The sequence below is a fragment of the Stegodyphus dumicola genome, chromosome 7 (genome assembly GCF_044657685.1).
Source record: "Stegodyphus dumicola isolate Sdum_Otavi_A_Nest chromosome 7, ASM4465768v1".
Taxonomy (NCBI): domain Eukaryota; kingdom Metazoa; phylum Arthropoda; class Arachnida; order Araneae; family Eresidae; genus Stegodyphus; species Stegodyphus dumicola.
The window spans coordinates 107,357,290-107,379,504 of NC_140774.1; the positions used below are offsets into that span (position 1 = coordinate 107,357,290).

Genomic DNA, 22,215 nt, shown 5'->3' on the forward strand with positions numbered 1-22,215 from the left:
CAATACATTAATTAAAGCATTTGCTGGTGCAGTATAAAAAACTGCAAGAAAAGCATACATTCTGACAATTGGTGCAGTAGCTCCAGAATACTGCTTATAATAGCAATGGATTTATTTATTGTTGGATAGAAGAACTGATGTCAATTAAGTGGTATGAGAAACAACTCAAATATTTGTGAAAATATGATTATTGACTGGAACAGTTTTTTGAAAGAGCTTATTCTCTCCATTTAATCCAACAAGCAAATACGTGATTAGGTAGGTCAGGAAAAATTATGGAAATGGCTGAGGATGTGTTTGTTGGGGGGAGGGGAAAGGCCAGCTGAGTTCTTCCACACCAGTGGGTATTTACCAAGTTTTGTCAAGACATTGGTAAGTGCTTTCTTGTGGCAAAATTTGTGCATCATGCACAGGAGGGATTGATGATTTATGCAGACTGTTAGCCAGCATATAAAACAGAGGAACTGAAAATTTCATCTTGCGAAATTCACGTGGCAAAAGCCCTTGTGATAAGAGAAAAACTTTTGATACCATATTAAAGAGTAATTGTGGAAATATGGCAGCCAGGAATTGAAAGTGAAAAGCAAATATCGATTTAGTGATAATTTTGGCAGCATTACAATGGGAGCCATAAAGATAAGGAAGTACTTAACTTACTTATTATATAGAAAACAAATAGTGTTTTTTTTTTTTTTTTTTTTTTTTTTTTTTACAGCAGCATAACATTTAATTTCAGAGCAAATATAATAATGAAACATATTTAGCTATCCATTTAATTCAACTCAGCATAAATATATATTGGGTTGCCTGAAAAGTCATGACGCACTTTTCCTACGTTCTTTAAAGGTCCTTTAATTATATAAAGAACAATAAGCAATCAATAATACACTGCCTGTTTTATTGAATAACTTTTTAGTTTCTTTTAATGAGCTTTGTAATTCCTCATTTACACTAAAGAACCTAGCTTTATCAGTGAAAATCCAAGCAATGTGCTGATTTACGGTCTTGTCTGAATTGAATGTTATACCACAAAAGAAATTTTGAAGAGCACAAAACAAGTGAAAGTCTGGGTGGTGGTCTGAAAACAAGTGAAAGGCCACAAGATCAGGTGAGTATGATACATGTGGCAACACTTTTCATTCAAACTTTAAGAATTTTTTTCAGTGATCAAACTTGTTTCTGGTCTTGTTTCCAAGCTCGTACTAACAAGCTAACAAATAAATTCGAATGTGTGCTGTCGCCAACTGGACAGTTTCAATGAATCCATCTTCCAGACACTTTCAGAGCTCATTAATCATACAGGAACTGCATTCCATTCTGATAACACAAAACCACACACAAGTTAGATCACCTGATAAAATTTATTGGAGTTTGGATGAAAAGTTGTTGCCACATGTATCATACTCACTTGTGCCCTCAGAATTTCACTTGTTTTGCTGTCTCCAAAATTTCTTTCGTGGTATAACAATGAATTTAGATGAGGCCATAAATCGGAACACTGTTCAGTTTTTGCCAATAAATCTAGGTTCTTTAGTGAATGAGGAAGTACGAAGCTCATTAAAAGAAAGTAAAAAGTTATAAAAAAAAAACAGGCAATTTATTATCGACTAGTTATTGTTCTTTTATATAAATAAAGGACCTTTGATGAACATAGAAAACATGCATCATGACTTTTCAAACAACCCAATATACAACAGCTAAAAGCATTTCTACATTTATAAATTTATTTTAGGACTTTACATAAATTACACACACAAACACATATATATGTAAGATAAAAAAATACGTAAATCAAAATTATAATTTAAACTAACAGTAACTCCTTACTTCTCTCTTTCTCTTCATTCTAAAAATTGTAATAACTCGTCTAGATTGTGTCATTCCTAGATCAATCCACCTTGTATGGCCTGCACAACACAGATGACGTAGTTATTTTGGAACTTAAACTCTAAGAACTGAAACCTTTCTAATTTAAATGAAAACCTTTCTCTTAATAGACTGCCAGATTGGATAACTGCACAGTTAGCTTGCAGCAGTGTTGCTGCTTGGACGCTGTGCTTTCTCGTGCTGCTAATAAAAATGTCATATTGTATATAAAATTGTGGTGTGCGTATTGTGCTCATGATCATTTGTAATGAATATAAGGTTTCAATAATTTGTTTGTGCCCAGCAATAAAGATTATGCTCAATTCACTACGTATGTCTACAAGTCTCTCCTTTGTGTGTCATCTTTCTAATTATGCAGCAGTCTCTCCAAGTTTTTATCATTATATATATATACAGATAATTTATAATAAGAAAACTTTCTATATACCATCTCCAAAAAACACAAATTCAGTTTAAAACCATGAATGAAAAAGATTTTAGAATTTAAAAGTCAGAATTTAAATTAGTATTTTAAATAGTAATTTCAATCTCCTTGTTTAAAAAAACCTGTTAAGAAAATCTTTAATTGCAAAAATACCAAAACCAAAGTACATTTTAAGTATAAAAAAAGTAGCTGTTGTCATTGATCGCGGATTAATCGACTTATCAAGGGGATAAACCAATCTACCATCAATTAACAACAACTAAATTAATAGAGAGTGTTTCATCTTTCTTCCAAGTAAGCACCAAATTATTTGCTAGATCCAAACCATAAGTCAATTAATACTCAATCCAAATAAAGACAATAGTCCATTTAAGCCAAAATAATATTGTTAAACAAAATAGCAAATAATCTTAAAATTTGTTATTAAGAACACAATTAATCTGAACGAGATGCTTACTTTAGAAGACATATATCCCCTACACTCTCATTTTCAAACTCAAAAACAGAAGTAAACAAATTAAAACATTAAAAGTTAATTCAAAATCATAAGAAGATAAAAAAATGATACCATCTTAAAATTAAAGTTTAAAACAAGCAGTTAATCAGAAATTTAAAGATCAAACTAATAAGCAAAACTTAATAAACTTGCCCTCAAAATTTTAATAGCAAATGGCTAGAATTTCTAGTATTAAGTGATGGAAGTAAAAGGGTTGTTGTAAAGTGCAGTTTTCTATAAAAGCTGCTATTAGTTAGAATATAAATTCAAAATAAAGTAATTAAAAGTAAATTAAAAAGCCTCTGACTTGCAGTAAAGCTGCAAAATAATAAATCAATAATTCATAATAATTTCTAATAAGAAAATTTTCTATATACCATATCCAAGGAACACAAATTCAATTTAAAACCATGAACAAAAAAAAAATTTTTTTTTAGGATTATTTGCTCTTTTGTTTAACAAGATTCTGTTCGCTTAAATAGACTAATGTCTTTATTAGGATTGAGTATTAATTGACTTATATTTTGAATCTAGCAAATAATTTGATGCTTACTTGGAAGTAAGATGAAACACTCTCTATTAATTTAGTTGTTCTTAATTGATGATAGATTGGTTTACCCCTTTATAAGTCGATTAATCCGCAATCTATGACAATAGCTACGTTTTTAATACTTAAAATTTACTTTTGGTTTTGGATTTTTTCCGATTAAAGATTTTTCTCAGCAGATTTTTTAAACAAGGAGACTGAAATTACTATTTAAATTATTAATTTAAATTCTGACAAAAAAGTTTTGTCATTCATGGTTTTAAATTGAATTTGTGTTCCTTGGAGATGGTATTGTAACTTATTTGCAGTATTCAACAAAATCACAGATGATTTTCTTAATAAAACATAAATTTTATTTTTAGTTTGTGGAGATAGATAATTTGAATAAAATTCTTTAGGTACAAATTTTCATACATCTACTAGCTTGCAAAACTTCAGAAATTACAATTTTTAACAATTTCTTACGTTGCCGAGCAACGGTTACATGATACAAATACGGCATTGCCACTCCAATAATAAATATAGTTATTTGTTAAATAATAAAATGCTACAGTATATAGAAAGTTTCCTTATAATCTTATTATAAATTATTATGAATTATTGGTTTTTTTTTACTTTGCAGCTTTAGCCCAAGTCATAGGCTTTTTAATTTACTTTTAATTACTTAATTTTGTATATAATATCTAATGTACCCACTTTATATATTAGCTCCAACCTTTTTAAGTTTTAAAGTTCTTATACAAAAACTTTACTGTATTGAAGGTTAGCAGCCTCCTTACTTTTATATCTTGCTAGTTTAACTCATATTGAAATCACTAAATGTCATTCCACTAGATGACAAACTTGAAAATTTAACGCCATGCCTGCTACAGGTAAACCCAAAAAACAATTTCTATGAAAAACATTTAACTGTATTTACATGATTACATGCGGTACTTGACATATTAAATATATAGGACAGACTAAAAACAATCTTAACTTTCGAATCAATAACCATAGAGCTCAAATCAAAAAATTCAACGCACAAAAAAATAACATTAAAATAAGTACACCATCACAACTTAATACAGCAGAATTAGAACACTTTAAACACCATGACTTCAACTCTATTCAACTTCAGATACTAGATATAATACCCAATCACAAAACACGAATTTTTCAGGAATCTCTCTATATACTAAAACAACGTTCACTTTATCCATATGGACTTAACACTTATATACATAGTCATAGAGATACTTCTAAGAAGTCTATTTTCAGCCAATTTAAACTCTACAGCATCAAAACGCAGAGAGGAAAAAGAGGAAGCAAAATAAAAAATAATGCGAGATTTTTATCCACTTTGGATACACTTGCATTGAAAAAACAATTGAAATGTTTTTTTGACTCAGACTGTTTTCCCAAGAAACTTCTCAACTGGTTACACTCCTGTACTAATAAATTCCTTATCAAACTAAAAAAATTCATTCAAGAAAGCTACGACGACATACAAATCATTAAAGACATGATTCTTGATTTTAGTCTTTTCAGACTCTCTAATAGTCTCACTCAACGCAAAATTTATTTTAAAGTCAATTTTCTGCATCCGCAGTTTGACAATATTCATTTCTCAAGAATCATCAGAGATTGTAAAGATTACTTCCCCGCAGTTGACGCTATACCAATGATTGCATTTAAATATCAAAGGACCTTAAGCAACTTGCTTACTAACCACCATGAAATAGATGAAACTGCAGAATGACATTGTAAGACACCAATTTACAGCAATTACGTAGATTCTAATCACCAGCACATAATTACTGGCAACCTGAATATCATACAAAACCATCAACTAAAAACACTAATGAGTTATGGTACAAAATTTAGACCAGTCAGAAACATGACTACAAATTACTGTTACAAGACTTTCGAAAACAACATCAACGAATTTATAGTTAAAGCAAGCTATCAACTGAATTTTCCCACAGATACCTTCTTAAAATGGAAAGCTAAAATTCTTCAACGCATATCCACAGAAATCAGTCACCTCAAATTTAAAAGTACACTGAACTGGTCGCAACTTACATCTGATATTAGTAAATTAAAACAGCTTTTTACTATTACAAAAATAGATAAAGCAACTAATAACTTTAGCATTATATGAAAACAATTCTACACTGAGATTATTCATAAAGAACTTCTCAACGCAACTACTTATCAATCAGCCAACCTTACAGAAACATCTATAATAAACAGGATTAAAACTTTTCATAAGAAACTCAATATTACTTTCAATGCAAACTACAACAGATTTACTAATCTTTATGCGATTCCCAAATTCCATAAAACACCATTAAAATTTAGATTTATAGCTAATGGAACTAATAATTACAAGAAAAATATAGACTATTATTTTTCAATTCAACTTAATAAAATCTGTAAATTTATTTTCAATGATTGTAACACTAATCATAACTATTGCTGGATCATTCATAATAACACTCCTGTCATTAATACCATTCATACCATTAACATCCAAAACATTAACTGCTATGATTTTGAAAACTTATATACCTCACTTCCTCTAGAAGAAATCTATACCAGTCTACTTGATCTACCAAAACTTTTCCCTAATATACTCAATATCATGACTCTTGACAAATGGAAAACCTACCTAAAATGCACACTTTTTCATAACTACATCAAGTTTCAAAATCAACTTTTTAAACAAGTCAGAGGATTGCCAATGGGCTTACATTCCAGCACCTCGATCTGTAATATCTTTTTATTTGTCAAAGAATTTAACTTCCAAAAAAATCTACAACCACAAGAGTTAAATTACTACAAACACACCTACAGATTTATTGATGACCTTATTACAATTAATAATTTTGGTAAAATTGAAAACTCCGACATTTATCCGAATTGTCTTAAACTTAATAAAACTAATAATTCACAAAATAGCATAGACTTTCTAGATCTTCAAATCATTAACTACAAAAAAATTTTACTTTTTGACAAAACAAGAAACTTCAATTTCAATACTAACAAATTAATAAATTGGAACTCCAACATATCCAAAAAAGTAATTAACAATACTATAATTAATCAAATACAACGAATTAAAACTATATGCACAGATACAATAGATTTACAACGCGAAATTTTGATCCTTATCAAAATTCTCAAAAATAATCTAATTCCCTTTCAATTTATCAACCATTGCCTTAAAAGAGCAGGCGTTAAATACTCACTCTAAATCATTTAACTGATAGGGATATGATAATTTATTCCTAAACCTGAGAAGGCGGTATAAGTTGGATGACTGTCAGTTGAAAGATTTGTATATAGTGTAATTACTCAATTGTATATATTGTAAAAAGCTAATTGTCTTCAGACATATACTGTTACTATACTGTTACTAAAAAAATGGGCCTATTTCCTGCCTTTAGACTGTCTACTAGCTCTTGGATAGCGAAAATGCCTTTTTCCTTTCTTAAATTCTTAATCATTGCGACACGACAATTAGCCAGAAATTAATTAATTTCCATTCACTAGTATTTTTTAAAAAATCTTAACAGACGGTCTCTCTCAGATAAGAACTCCACAAAATACATCCCTCAAGAATTCCAAGTCCCACCCACTACCATAAATTTCTTCACCCAAGTCTTGCCGACTGATATAATTCAAAGCCCCTACTGCCGCTAAGAATTTTCGGACACCCTACACTTCTGAGTCAGACACGAAGAGAACACACTGCCAACTCCCCCACTAGAAAGAATGTAAGTTACTTAATACCTTTCTGGCCTTTATATCTTCATGTACATTCACTGATCTTATTTATATTATTTTCTATTTTATTTTTATATTATTTTTATATTATTTTTATGTTCTCTTTGATTTGTTTTTGCAAAGTTTGCATTATTTATCTTTTTTATAATCTTCTATGTTTATTTCAACTTTACTTTGATTTCGATTTCATAATGACAATTTCCAATGTTTAATTTCTACAAATAATATAGTACTCAAATACATAAAGATGATAGTGTCGGGGACGATTACTCGAGTTTTACAAGATTTCTCTACAGTAATTGATTTTTACTCCAAATTGAATTGACTAAAATGCTTCATGAGAATCAGTTCTTTGAGTAACAACTATTCACGGAAATATTTGGCCTGACTAGAATTGCCGGTTTGGCTTTAATTTATAACTCGAGTAAAGACGAAACACTTTCATATTTACGTATTTCTATCAATTATTGATCATTGAACGGGAGTTGGTTTGTTCCCCTTGAAAAGTCAACTAATTTCCGATCAATGACAATAATTACATGTTTTAATTTTTACTTTTGCAATTGTAATATTATTCTTCGTGATGATTTAACTCCAGTCCCCGTTAAAACATTATTAACATTTTGCTTTCAAATTACTTCAAAACATCTTTCAAAATATAACTTACCAGTATGGATGCACACTTTTAAAATAATTCTACTTTAATTAAACTTAGGAGATAATATAATCAATTAATCAATACGGTTTAGGAAATAAATTATTATATATATATATATATATATATTGAATTAATGAACTGAAATTCATTGAAACCAAAATTAATTTCCTAATACTTGCACAATAGCTGCAAAGTAAGATCATAATAATTTATTTACTAAAGAAATATTGATTATATTATCTCCTAATATAAATTTAGTAAAATGTATCTAAATGAAGTAACCCAGATGAAAATTTAATTCTGAAAGTACTTTTAAAGAAACTTGAATTTAAATCAAGAAAAACAGAAATTAAAACTTTTAATATGAATATTAATAAACCAAGCGATTATCGTCATTGATCAGAAATTGGTTGACTTTCTAACGAACCAACCCCCATTCAGTTAACAATAATTAATAAGTGTGAAGGTGTTTCGTCTTTTACTCAAGTAATAGTGATGATGCCAAATTGGCAATTTTAGTTAAGGCCAATATTGTAGTTGGGTTTTAATTTAAATAGTGAGATTAAAGAGATGAATTAAGATGAAGTAGTTCCATTAAGTTAATGGATTTTTAGAGATCTCGAGATATATTAGCCAAATTAAGTACAGTACTATAAAGAATTTATTTTGAATATAGCATTTCCGTTAATTTAATGGATTTTTTAGAGATCTCAAGTTAATATAGCCAAATTAAGTAGTAAAAATATCTTATTATATACTTGAGTAAAGTGTCCCCCTTACATATCTGTGATCTAGTGGAAGGACATTTAACTATACTACAATATTGGTGTTAACTAAATTTGCCAGTTTAGCATCATCATTATTACTTGAGTAAAAGACGAAACACCTTTGCATTTATTAATTACTGTTACCTGAACAGGGGTTGGTTTGTTCCCCCTTGAAAAGTCAACCAATTTTCGATCATTGACAATAATTACTTGGTTTATTAATTTTCATATTAAAAGTCTGAATTTCTATTTTTCATAATTTAAATTCAAGTTCCTTTAAAAGTATTTTCGGGATTAAATTTTCAAATATCTGGGTTACTTCATTTAGATACATTCTACTAAATTTATATTAGGAGATAATGTAATCAATATTTCTTTAGTAAATATATATACATGTATTACAATTAATCTTTTCTTTAAAGATAAAAATTAAATTTAAAAGCTTGCGCTATAGATATAGACATAATCATGCATTATGATGTGCATTATATGAATTATATAGTACATGATTTTATTTTCTTCGATAATTTATAACAGCTGATAAGTGATTTGTTATAGTTGACAAAATTTTCAGTAAATTATTATTTTCCTTAGTTTTTATTCATGAAGATGCAAATGCAGGTACTTTAATTCCCAACATTAAGTATTAGTAAAGTTATTGTAATTTTAAAACTTTAAGGCCAATGCAATACTTATCAAAACTATTCTGAAAAATTATTCATTATTCAAAACCATAAATTCAAAATCAGCCACTAAATAATAAAATTACATACTCATGATGTTCTATTTTATGATCTATTGGAAACAAAATATTTATATATCATACAAAAAAGAAACAATAAATAATTTAAAATAAAAATAATATATCAAACCCTTTGGCCAGGGAAAGCCACTTCAGGATTAATGCTTATACCAATTCTAGCAAGTGCCTGAGCAGCTGTTAATTTTCCTTTGCCAGTTCCTTCAAGGGCCAAATTCACAAGAACCTATGAATATTACAATGTAACATTATAAAGCATGAATAATACACACATACACACACATTTTTAATTAATAAAACTCTGAGTATATTTAGCAAATTGAAATGAAACGAAAATTATATACAGAAGCATTACTTAAAACATATTCATATATCGTCAGATCTATTTAAATATTTAGCAACATCTGATTCCATCTGACTATGTTAGTATTATCATTAAAAAACAACCAATAAATGATAATACAGTCAAAAGTCTTTAATCCGGATGTCCATAATCCGGAATGATGTATAAATCCGGACCTTACAGCTACAAACTTTCTGCGCATGCGTCAATGCATAATGCGTTGACGCATGCGCATTTAATGTATAACGGACGGTATAAGCTAAGCTAATTTTCTATTTCAGTTAACATTGCAGATTGCGTTGTTCCTTAATCTTCTAATTGGATCCGGCTTCTTATTTTTTGCAGACTGTTAGAGCAATTTTATAAAAGTAAGCTTGAACTTTCAATTATGTCAAAAAGAATTTCCGATTCTGGAGCTTTCAAAGGATCTACAAAACGAAAGCATGTTTCGATGTCCATCAAACAAAAAGTGGAATTGCTACAAAAAATGGATAAAGGCATATCCTTTGTTTCTTTAACCATTCTGAAAACTGTTTATCAATTTAACGCTGCTCTGTGTGTGTGGTTGGGTGGCGGGAACGTCGCGGCACGCAATGAACTGGAAGCTGATCTGTCAGCACTATCCTTATCTTCAGGGCAGATGGAGATGTTTTTATTTTATTCGGCTTCTAATTCCTTACTAAATGTAGTATTTCATCTCAATGCCTTTGATATGATTTAAATCAAATTCTTCGTCATTATAAATATCACACATCAAATAGTTTTCTGGTTGCAATTTTCTAATTTCGACTACGCGTAATGTATGCTTTATGCATGCGCGCATTGAAAGAAATGTTTAATAAAGTAAACAAATAAATTTTAAGCTTTTTTTTTGTAAATTTTGATATCCTTTAGATCATAAATTACAGTTTCATATTTTTAATTTTATAATTTCTGCATGTTATCTTATCAGATTTAAACTGATGATCTATAATTCGGAATCACTGAAGTCCCGACGAGTCCGGATTAAAGACTTTTGACTGTAATAAAAAATTATGTTGAATGCCAATTACTGTTATCTCAAATATACCTACCCAGAAAAAGAGAATTAAAAATATCACATAAAGTACTGTACATGTACAAAGACAAGCTTCATGATAACTGATTACATTTAACTTATAATTTATTAGACAGTACAAAGTCTCTAATCCGGATGTCCATTATCCGGACTTCAAAGCCACAAACTTACGCATGGGCATAATGTGTTTATATATGTGCGTTTGATGCGCACATCCGCTACACATGTGCATAAAGCCAGTAAAGAGTTTACCCATGCGCCCTTCCGATAGTGAAGAAAGTAACAGAGAACGTTATTGAAAACGAAAAAATTTCGATTGACAAGTTAGTCGGTATTCTCGACACAGCAATTACAGGACTTGAACAGTGGAACTTTGTAACTGAACTAGAAATTATGTCTGTTTATAGAATTAAAGAGAAAATATTAGCACAAAAAATGAAGCAACTTAAACAACTTACATTGATAGAAATGTTTACTAAAGTACACAAATAAATATTAAGCTTTTTTTTTTTTTTTGTAAATTTTGATACCTTTTAGATCATGATTGCTCTTTATTTCATAAATTACGGTTTCATATTTTTTATTGTATTATTTCTGCATGCCATCTTACCAGATTTAAATTGATGATCTATAATCCGGAAAAACCCCTAATCCGGAATCGTCGAAGTCCCGATTAGTCCGGACTTTGTACTGTATTAACTAATTTTGTTTTTTTTTTAATGCTTGTAACATACTGTTCACATTTTTAGTTTCAGAGATTAACATCCTCCATTTTTAGAAGCTATATTAATTTAAAAAAAATCAATTTTCTTTTTACCTTGGCACCACCTTGTTGAACTACAGCACCTCTTAGATCTTGATGTTCACAAATAGCATTAAATACTCTAAAATGACACACAAAAATTATGTTTTATAGGAAATATAGATATGCCCATTACATATTCCGAGGATTATTCACATATAAAAATGAAAAGGGGAAAAAAAAGACAGAAAATGATGCAATTAAAAATAAATAAAACTATAATTTTATATCTAATCATGCATATTTATGTTAACACAATAATAAACATCCTGATTAACTACTCTTGTTATTATGCACTAATAATTGCTATTCTTGTAAGGTAAAATTAATTTACACTAGAATTCTGATAATGGTTAAACTGAATATTGGTAAAGTTTGCATTTTTATAACTTCCCCAACATTTTAGCTTTGTAGATGACATTCGATAACTTTATCTAAAACTACTCAATTATGCAGCACATAAAATTTCAAGAAAAAGTGTTTCATGTTTGACTTTAAAGTTGTGCATCCTAGAATAGTGATAGTACTCACGTTCAATGCATTATCAATGTACCACTGAAAGATACATTATTACGAAATGCACAGACGCAGTAAAATAGCTTTCCCTAAAGGTGGGCAGGGAGGACATAGAACGAGCTGGCAACAATACACCACAGGACATCACAACACGACATGAATAAATGGACAACATGACATGAATAGATGAGGTCTCCAGTAGCAGCCATATTGGGTGTGCCTTCTTACTGGTCTATTCCAATTGCATTGGTGGGTTTAGGGTTGCCAGAAAATGGCAATAAAGGCAGGGTTGCCATATTTGGCATAAAATCGACCATTTGGTGACAAATCTAGCAATATGGAGAGAAAACTATCTGAAACGAATTCTTACCAGTTTGGCCCAGAATGTGCTCGAAAGCAGCCTACAAGCTATATAAACCCTACCTGTTCGCAGAGTAGCAGTCAATTGTGAGTCTAGTGTTGAGTGTATGAAATTTATCGCGAGTTCGTACATTGAGAGTGTGCATCGTTGAGGCTATCTAGTGTATCATCGAGTGCATCTCAAACTGTAGCACAGAAAGTCTCGAGAATGTTCTTGAGTTCCGAGAACAACCGAACGAGTTGGGATCTGCACTGTAGTGCTTTGTTGTGAAGCTGCCTTCACTGTTATAGCCTGATGGCTGTGTTGCTAATTGTTTCAGTGTGTTCATCATAGTTTTTTGACAACTGTAAACGTGTTTCTGGAGCTGTCCTAATGGTTAAATACATTGTGTTTAAAATTGTTATTATTACATCAAGTGTCATAGTTAATCATACCAAATCAAACAACCCGTACAAATGCAACAATACTAATTTTTTCATTATAAATAACCTTCATAATAATGAAAGAAAATAAAATGTGCACGAATAAAAACATTTTTCCAGGCAGCTGAAAACATTACATTTATACCCAAGGTAAATCTTATTTATGATAAATCTGGTTGATTCTGAGAAGTCTCTTTCCAGTATGCTACAGAAGGCTTACTTAAATGAATGTTTATTGTTTCTCAGTGAAAATGCATCCGGCATTTATATAAATCCCCAATGAACATGAATGAAATACAATCTTCATAATTAGAAAAGGACAACTTTCTCCAGAAAGATAGAAGTCTTTTGGAGATACTATGAATTTTAAATTCTTTTTTTAGTACAGAAGAAAAAAATTGACATCTGTAATTTCCTTACCTTTCTAACAGCTTGCAAAAATTTTAAACCCATAAATTTTGTTGGAATAATGAATCATTTTAGAAGAAAAGTTCCACTTCCAAATCCTCTTTATTGCATTGTGATATTACTTATTTATTTGCTTTGTATTTGCCATGTATTTTTTTTTAATATGGACTTGTTGATTTTGATGTTCTGAGAGTAGCAGCACTCGGAATGTAAAAGTAGTTTAAGTGAAATGTGAGGTTTCGTCTGACAGGTTTTCGTGAATGATGTTTCCTGAAATTTCTAGAAGCATGGGCTATATCAGACCGATGTCCACATCACACTTTAATACAGCTCAGAGATCTAGGAGTATTTGTCCGTTTGATTTTCAAACGAATTGCTATTGTTGTTACTGTGAGATTTAGTGTTAGCTGAATTGTGAGTTTACTCTGAATGTGATTTTGGCAACTGTCAATATTTCTCAAGCATTAAGAAGGAATTGTTTATATCTGCATTCTGCTTAAGCTTTTGAAGTTACTTATTGTTCTGTTTCTAATTATTTTTTCTGCTTTGTAAGGATTGATCATTCAGGGAGATATTCCTACTAAATGCAGCATGATGAAATGTTTTAGATGAAAGGCAAAATACATTTGGAAACAGCTCCTTGGTATATTAGCTAATAAAATTATTTTATAACAATTTAGTTCTAACTTCAATGAATGCATGATCATTTTCAAAGAAAAAAAAAATTACTCAATGTAGAATTATCACAATAAAAATTATTGAGAAAATTGCAGGGAAATTAAAAGGAAAAAATACTGCTATAAGGAAATAAGCTAGGAAAATCTTTCTGAAACAAACTAGTAAAAAAAGATTTAAAATTTTAAATACAGCTCCTACTAAGCAATAACTAATACTAGCATAAACAAATACTAGATGTGTGAAATATATGTGAGATATTTGTATGTAAACATCATATTATTAGAATATTTAGAATTCTTCTTGCCATCACAAGGCATATTTTATTCAATATCTTTGAGATAAATAAAAATACTTTACATAAATTAAAAAGGAATATTACCATTTTACAATCCTCTTCCTAAACTACACATACATCCACTGTCATTTACTGAAAACATGATTTGTGTATTTTAAAGAAGATATTTCATTAACATGAGCACACTGGAAGCATTTACAAGAATCCTTTATTAAAAGAGACACTTTTTTTTTTTTTTTTTTTTTCCATTTAAAAGACATAATACCTCTTTCCTAAATCATACTGATGTTTTTCTTATATTTTAAAATTTAATCAAATGTTTAAGCAATTAAATAAATTTAGCTTTTATGCTGCTCTGTTGGCATGGTACGAGCTAGTGGCCATAATCGTGGTTCCAGGTTTGATTCTACAGAAGGCACTGTACATGTGTAGTGTCTTAGCAGCATGCAGATATTTAATATGCTGTCGAGTCAAATCTCCTCAAATGTTTGGTAGTAGAAAAATATCTGATGTGAACATCACGTGAAATCCTTGTATGGCCTATTAAATTATACATGCTTTTTGCTGCATTTTATTTAACTAATTTTATTAGAGATATATGTTTATATCTCTAATGTTATATCTTTATCTAATCTTATAGATTTTATGTACAGTACAAATACATAAAAGCTAAAAACATCTTCATTAAAAATTGAAAAATACAGAGAAACATTAAACACTAAAAACAATTATATATAGTTAAAAAAAGAATTTTTACAATTAAAATTAGTTTCTATCCAAAAACACCAGATGGCAGGAAGATAAATTTTTAGTGCACAAAACTGAAAGTTAACTTTTGGTCCCAATGGGCAAAAAGACACTGAAGTTAGTGCCTCATTAGGCTTAGCATTACTTAAACTGCTGATAATTCTACAACTATTGCACACAAATTAACTAAAGGCATGAAAAACCTTAACTGGAACATAAGAACAATATAATTCAATAACTTTTAAAGTAAAAAATGCACAATTTACCAACACATAAGAATAAAAAAACTGAGCTTCCTAAGTCGGGGAACAGAGTGGGTATACAGTCAAAAGTCGTTAGTTCGGACACCCATAATCCGGACCTCAAAGCTACAAACTTTCTGCGCATGCGTTGCGTTGACGCACGTGCATAGGCGTTTTGTTGGAAAATATGACTTATTGTAACCCTTTTACTGCATCATCTCTCCTCCTTGAAATGTTTATTAGGCTTAGTTCTTATTTTAATGTAATATAGTAGTTATTTCTACTTCTTTTTCTTACTGCCACTGTTTGTGTTGAGAACGGACTGTTTCAACCTAATCAAGATGCAAAAGCGAAATGTGATGTAACGTCATCTGAAAAGCCGAATCGTGCCGATAGCTGATTGGTTGCCGTGACATGACGTCATGCCTACTTCTGGTATAAGTATCTCGCGTCGCTCTGGCTCAGCCCTTCTAGTTCCTGCTTTCCTGGCACTTGGGTGTGCGGTTTCCAGCCCCTTTTGAAGGATGCGTGCAGTCCGGTGAATAAGTTCCTTGGTTCCTGTCCACAAGATGACTGTTCCAGAAGCTACAATGTGAGTGACTGGCGTGGGCGGCATCCATGTTCTTCACGAAGGTAGCATTTAAAATACGTTAGCGGCGATTCCTCGTGTTCAACTAATGTAAGTGGAGTTAGGCCGGATTTAAGTGCTTTCAAGGACTTAATTTAAATTTCAGGTGCTTTCTTGACCATTGATCATGGACTTATTGAATGTGTAGCCAATTTCATTTGAGACCGCATAATTACTGTTTAGGACATTTTGTTTGCATTGAATGCCAGTATTTTTGGAGACCAGGTAAAAAAATATTATTTGATGAATGATGGTTATATTATATTTTTTCTAAGACTCTGATATTGTTTAAATTTATTTTTCATGTTTTTATTCTTTTTTATATTGTTAATAAATTGGTTAAGTTTAAAACCTCTTTATTGCCTTCAGTGTCTGCACAACATATTATCTCAGGGAGCTTTTATTGCTACTACAGCTAAATGTTTAATTTTATAAACTTTAAACTTTGCTTTAGCATCATTTTGGTTATGGGCCCAGCCCCTGAGTTATTTTTAGTGCAGACTTTTGAAGTTTAAAGTTAATTTAGGACTTAAGAGATTGGGGGGGGGGTTGGTTTTTGTTGAAATTCAAATATGGCTACTGTTAATGTTATGCATAATATTGCTAAACTTGAGGCATGTAATTACTTTACATGGTCTAAAGATATGAAGTTTGTTTTAAATGAAAAAAATGCATGGCTTTTGGTCAAAGGTATTGAAAAATGTCCTGATTTAAATGATGTTAAGTGCAATACCTTTCTACAAAAGAAATTGTTGCCGACTATCAAAAAAGAAGTCGTTTGGCATTATCTTTAATTTATATGAATGTAAGCCCTGAATATAGAAACCTGTGAAATTGATGACCCGGTAGTGGCATGGAATACGCTTGCCAAATACTTCCAGCCAGATTATCGATCAAGACATATGTCCTTGTTTTCAGAGTTCTTAAATTGTAAAATTAAGCCAAATGAAAGTATTAGTGTCTTTTCTTCTAGATTAAAACGCGTAACTGAACAGTTAGCTGATATTAGTCAGGCTGTAAGAAATGTATACATATGTTTTCAGTTTCTTAGGTTCCTTCCAGATAAATATGATCAAGTAGTTCAGAATGTTTTGAGGTGGCCAGATGAAAAGTTCATATTTAAAAATGTTGAACTTGAAATACTAGCAGAGGAAACACATCTTAATTTAAGAGAGATAGATAGGGAAAACTCCAATAAGACTATAGAAGTTCAAAGTACTCACTGTGAACCCAAATTTAAGCAGATTAAAGGGCTCAAGTGTTATAAATGTGGCCATCTAGGTCATATTCAAAGATACTGTAGAATGAAAGGTAATTTTTCCAAATCACCCTTGCCTGCTTCTTCTGTTTCCTCAGCTGTATCTAGTAGTAATAAAACAACTCCTAAATGTAAGAATAAACCCAAGTTGAGTAAAGGTAAAAATAATTCCCATGCTCAGTCCCATTTCATAGCTCAAGCTAATGTTAACAATTTGGAGGAAAATGATGATAGTTGGATTTTTGATACTGCTGCATCTCATCATTTTTGTAAAAATCGTGAATTGTTCGATACTTTTTCTCCTGTGAAAAATGAGAATATGCTAGTAGCTATTGATGGGGTAACTTTTCCAATTCATGGGAAGGGTACTGTTAAAATGAAATTTGGGGATACAGTTATTTTGCTTAAAGATGTTTTATACTCACCTGAACTGAGACGAAATTTAATATCTGGACCTAGGGTGGATATCAATGGAGCGAGATTTTATGGTAAAAATGGGCAAATTAAAGTTACTGATGATGAAAATGAAACCTTGTACAAAGCTAAGTTGATAGGAAGTAACTATCATGTATTCCCGAAAATAGTGAAAAAGGAGGGCAAATCTGTAAAATTTGAGGCATCCACAGTTCAGCATAACAATAGTGAATTATGGCATGGTCAGTTTGGTCATATAAATTATGGTGCTATTGCCAGGACTAGTAAGAGACATTCAGTTCGAGGTCTTCCTGTGTTAAAGCACTCACCTAATTTGTTTTGTGAACATTGCCAAATCAATTAACAAAGACGAATCTCCTATAGACCCTTAGAAGGTATTCAAGTAAAGAGGCCGCTTGAAAGGGTTTTTTCTGATGTATGGGGACCTATTAACATTCCAGGTACGAATAGTGAACGTTATTTCGTTTCCTTTATTGACGAATATTCTCGTTATGTGGTAGTGTACCCCATTATGGAGAAAAGTCAGGTGTTTGAAGTATTTGAAAGGCATATAGCATGTGCTGAAAGATCTTTGAACCTTAAGTTGAAATACTTTAGGACTGACAATGGGCAAGAATATGATAATGAACAATTCAGGTCATATTGTAATAAAAATGGTGTAAAGCACGAATTTACAGACGTATATACTCCGGAACAGAATGGAGTTTGTGAGAGATTCAATCAGACAGCTCTCAACAATGTACGTGCAATCTTACATGATAGTGGGATGAGTTCTGAATTTTGGTCAAATGCAGTAATGTATTTTGCATATTCATTTAATAGAATTTGTCATAAGGGCCAAGATAGAGCCCCATTCGAATTGTACACTAAGCGGAAACCATCAGTACGTCCCCTTAAGGCATTTGGAACGATTGCCTATGTGGGAATTCCAAAGGCTAAAAGAAATTCTAAGCTTGATCCAAAGGCAACGAAGGGCCGATTGATTGGGTACAGTGTACGAACAAAAGGGTACAAGATTTGGTTGGAAAATGAGCAAAAGGTAGTAGAAACCTTAAATGCTACTTTCAAAGAGTCAATTGGAATGCAGAAAAGTGGCAGTGGAGCTGCACTGGGCACCCTTCCTGATTTGGAATCTGAAAAGAAGATAAGAGTTCCAATCTACTGATACTCCAGTTGGCTATTTTCCTGAAATAGAGGAAAGAATCGATACCAATGTACCTTCTTCTACAATTGGCACTGACACTCAATCTACATTGAGACAAGTAACTTGGCTTCGTAAACCTGTTCCAAGGCCAGACGGCACTCGTACGGATGTGTATTATTTTGAGAGGGGGTCTAATCAAAGACTACGATCACCAAATGATGTAGAAAGGTATTGCACAGAACATAATATTCAGTATGATCCTACCTTGTTTGATTTCAAGAGAAGCAATACTTATAGTGGTGAAATCGACCAAACTGGCACTCCTTCAACATCATATACCCGAGATAGCTGACTAGAGGTTTCAATTCCAAACACTTACAACCAGGCAATGAAATCCACAGAAAAGCTTAAATGGATAGAGGCAATGGAAGAGGAAATGGCCAACATGCGAAAGCATAAGGTATGGCATCTTGTTCCACTTCCTAAAGACAAGACTCCACTAGGTTGCAGGTGGATTTTCAACATTAAACGTAACGAATTTGGAAACATTGTTCGTTTTATAGCTCGTTTAGTGGCTCAGGGTTATCGGCAAATTAAATACGATACCTATGATAAAACCTACTCGTCTGTAGTCAACTTTTCAGTAATAAGGCTCTTTTTCTCCCTTTTAGTTGCACACCTTGGATGGGCAAATATACAATGCGAAGTAAAAAGTGCCTATCTCTACGCTCCTTTATCAGAGGAAATTTACATGTCTCAACCTCAGGGTTTTGTAGAGCGTGATAAAGAAACTTTTGTGTGTCGTTTAGATAGAGCCTTGTATGGTCTGCATCAGAGTGGGCGATTATGGTACTACAAGTTGGATAGAACACTATGTAACCTAGGATTTATCAAGTTTGAGTGGTGTAATTGTGTCTATCATTTTAAAGACTTTGTCATTCTGTTGGTTTATGTTGATGATATAGTTGTGTTTGGAAAAAGTGAAGTTCAGGCCAAAAGGATATTAGAAGTCCTGAATTCACATTTTGGTTTGAAAATTTTGGGTAAAACAAGAAAGCTTTTGGGTGTGGAATTTGAATATGAGAACAATAGTGTTTTAATTCATCAGCAATTATATATAGAAGACATAGTTGATCGATTTAAATCTTTTAAAATACAAATTACTTCCCTTCCAATGGTTAAAGGTGTGAAATATTCAAAGTCTCAAAGTCCTAGTACACAAGAAGAAATGACTGAAATGATGAATTATCCTTATAGAAATGTTTTGGGATGTCTCTCGTTTCTTTGCAATCGTACTCGTCTGGATATAGCTTATGCTGTTCTCAGTTCCAAAGCAATCCTGGTAAGTTTCACTGGGAAGGATTACTTAAACTTTTAGGATATGTTTTCAATACCAGACAGCACAAACTTAAACTGGTATGCAAGGAACTGAAGCTCAATATATATTCAGATTCGAATTTTGCTTCAAGCAGGGATGATATGGTGTCTAATGACTGAATCAGCAAAAGAATTAGTTTGGTTTAAAAACATTTTGGATGAATGCATTCAGTTTAAAATTGCAAGTAACTATGTTTCAACACAAATATTGTTTGCGGATAACATGGCTGCTATATGTTTTACAAAATCACCCATTGAAAACTCAAGGACAAAACGTATAGATGTGAAACTATTTTTCATTCGTGATCTATTGAACAGGGAAATTTTTGATTTAAAATATGTTCCAAGTAAAGATAATCTGGCTGATCCCATGACAAAACCACTGACTAAGCATAACCTGATAAGATTTTGTGGAACAATTTTCTTATGAAATTTTTGTGTGTATTTAAATTAAGAGTTTTGTTTATTTGAAAATAATATGTTGTAAGTCATATTATGATGAATATTAGGTAAATGTAAAACTGTATAGTGTAGAATGTTGTATGATTGACCAGGGCCCTGGATAAAAGTATTGAGTGTATGATCATACATATGTCTTTGTATTGTTTTGTAACATGTTAGACTTTCTTGTTATGGTAAAATTTTTTTTGAAAAATGGGATAAGATGTTCCCAAAGGAGAATTTTTCTTAAAAATTTCTGAATTGAATGAAATTGTGATATTTATTTATTCTTGTTTTGAATTTTGTAAAGATACTGGCGTTCAGTTTTATTTCAGGTCGGAGATGATGATGTGGGGGGCATTTGTTGGAAAATATGACTTATTGTAACCCTTTTACTGCATCATCTCTCCTCCTTGAAATGTTTATTAGGCTTAGTTCTTATTTTAATGTAATATAGTAGTTACTTCTACTTCTTTTTCTTACTGCCACTGTTTGTGTTGAGAACGGACTGTTTCAACCTAATTAAGATGCAAAAACGAAATGTGATGTAACGTCATCTGAAAAGCCGAATCGTGCCGACAGCTGATTGGTTGCCATGAGATGACGTCATGCCTACTTCTGGTATAAGTATCTCGCGTCGCTCTGGCTCAGCCCTTCTAGTTCCTGCTTTCCTGGCACTTGGGTGTGCGGTTTCCAGCCCCTTTTGAAGGATGCGTGCAGACCGATGAATAAGTTCCTTGGTTCCTGTCCACAAGATGACTGTTCCAGAATAAGTTTCTTGGTTCCAGAAGCTACAATGTGAGTGACTGGCGTGGGCGGCATCCATGTTCATGAAGGTGGCATTTAAAATAAGTTAGCGGTGATTCCTCGTGTTCAACTAGTGTAAGCGGAGTTAGGCCAGATTTAAGTGCTTTCAAGGACTTAATTTAAATTTCAGGTGCTTTCTTGACCATTGATCATGGACTTATTGAATGTGTAGCCAATTTCATTTGAGACCGCATAATTACTGTTTAGGACATTTTGTTTGCATTGAATGCCAGTATTTTTGGAGACCAGGTAAAAAAATATTATTTGATGAATGATGGTTATATTATATTTTTTCTAAGACTCTGATATTGTTTAAATTTATTTTTCGTGTTTTTATTCTTTTTTATATTGTTAATAAATTGGTTAAGTTTGAAACCTCTTTATCGTCTTCAATGTCTGCACAACGTATTATCTCAGGGAGCTTTTATTGCTACTACTGCTAAATGTTTAATTTTATAAACTTTAAACTTTGCTTTAGCATCACGTTTACGCATGGCGCATGCGCATAATACGTTTACACATGCACGCTTAATGTATAACGGACGGTATAAGCTAAAATTATCTATTTCAGTTAATGTTGCAGATTGCATTGTTCCTTAATCTTCAAATTGGATCTGGCTTATTATTTTTTGCAGACTGTTAGAGCAATTTTATAAAAGTAAGCTTGAACTTTTGATTATGTCAAATAGAATTTCCGATGCTGGAGCTCCCAAAGGATCTACAAAGCAAAAGTATGTTTGATGTCCATCAAACAAAAAGTGGAATTGCTGCAAAAAATGGATAAAGGCGTACCCTTTCTTTTTCTAACTATTCCGAAATCTGTTTATCAATTTAACGCTGCTCTGCGGCGGGGGGACGCCGCAGCATGCAATGAATTGGAAGTTGATCTGTCAGCACTATCCTTATCTTCAGGGCAGATGTTTTTATTTTATTTGGCTTATAAT

The 22,215-nt window shown here is 31.6% G+C and overlaps 1 protein-coding gene and 1 long non-coding RNA gene across 3 annotated transcripts in view; one reads left to right on the forward strand and one right to left on the reverse strand.

Annotated features, from left to right (window-relative positions):
- unc-45 (unc-45 myosin chaperone) overlaps positions 1 to 22,215 on the reverse strand; it is a 175,398-nt gene that overhangs the window by 64,095 nt on the left and 89,088 nt on the right. For both annotated transcript variants that reach the window (XM_085820693.1, XM_085820694.1), the window contains exons 16-17: positions 11,528 to 11,594; positions 9,423 to 9,536 (exon numbers count right to left, since the gene is read on the reverse strand). In XM_085820693.1, the coding sequence (XP_085676819.1) occupies positions 9,423 to 9,536; positions 11,528 to 11,594 (181 nt within the window). The remainder of the gene's footprint in view (positions 1 to 9,422; positions 9,537 to 11,527; positions 11,595 to 22,215) is intronic.
- Positions 1 to 22,215, forward strand: part of LOC146996307 (uncharacterized) — a 111,433-nt gene that overhangs the window by 3,078 nt on the left and 86,140 nt on the right. The window lies entirely within an intron of this gene.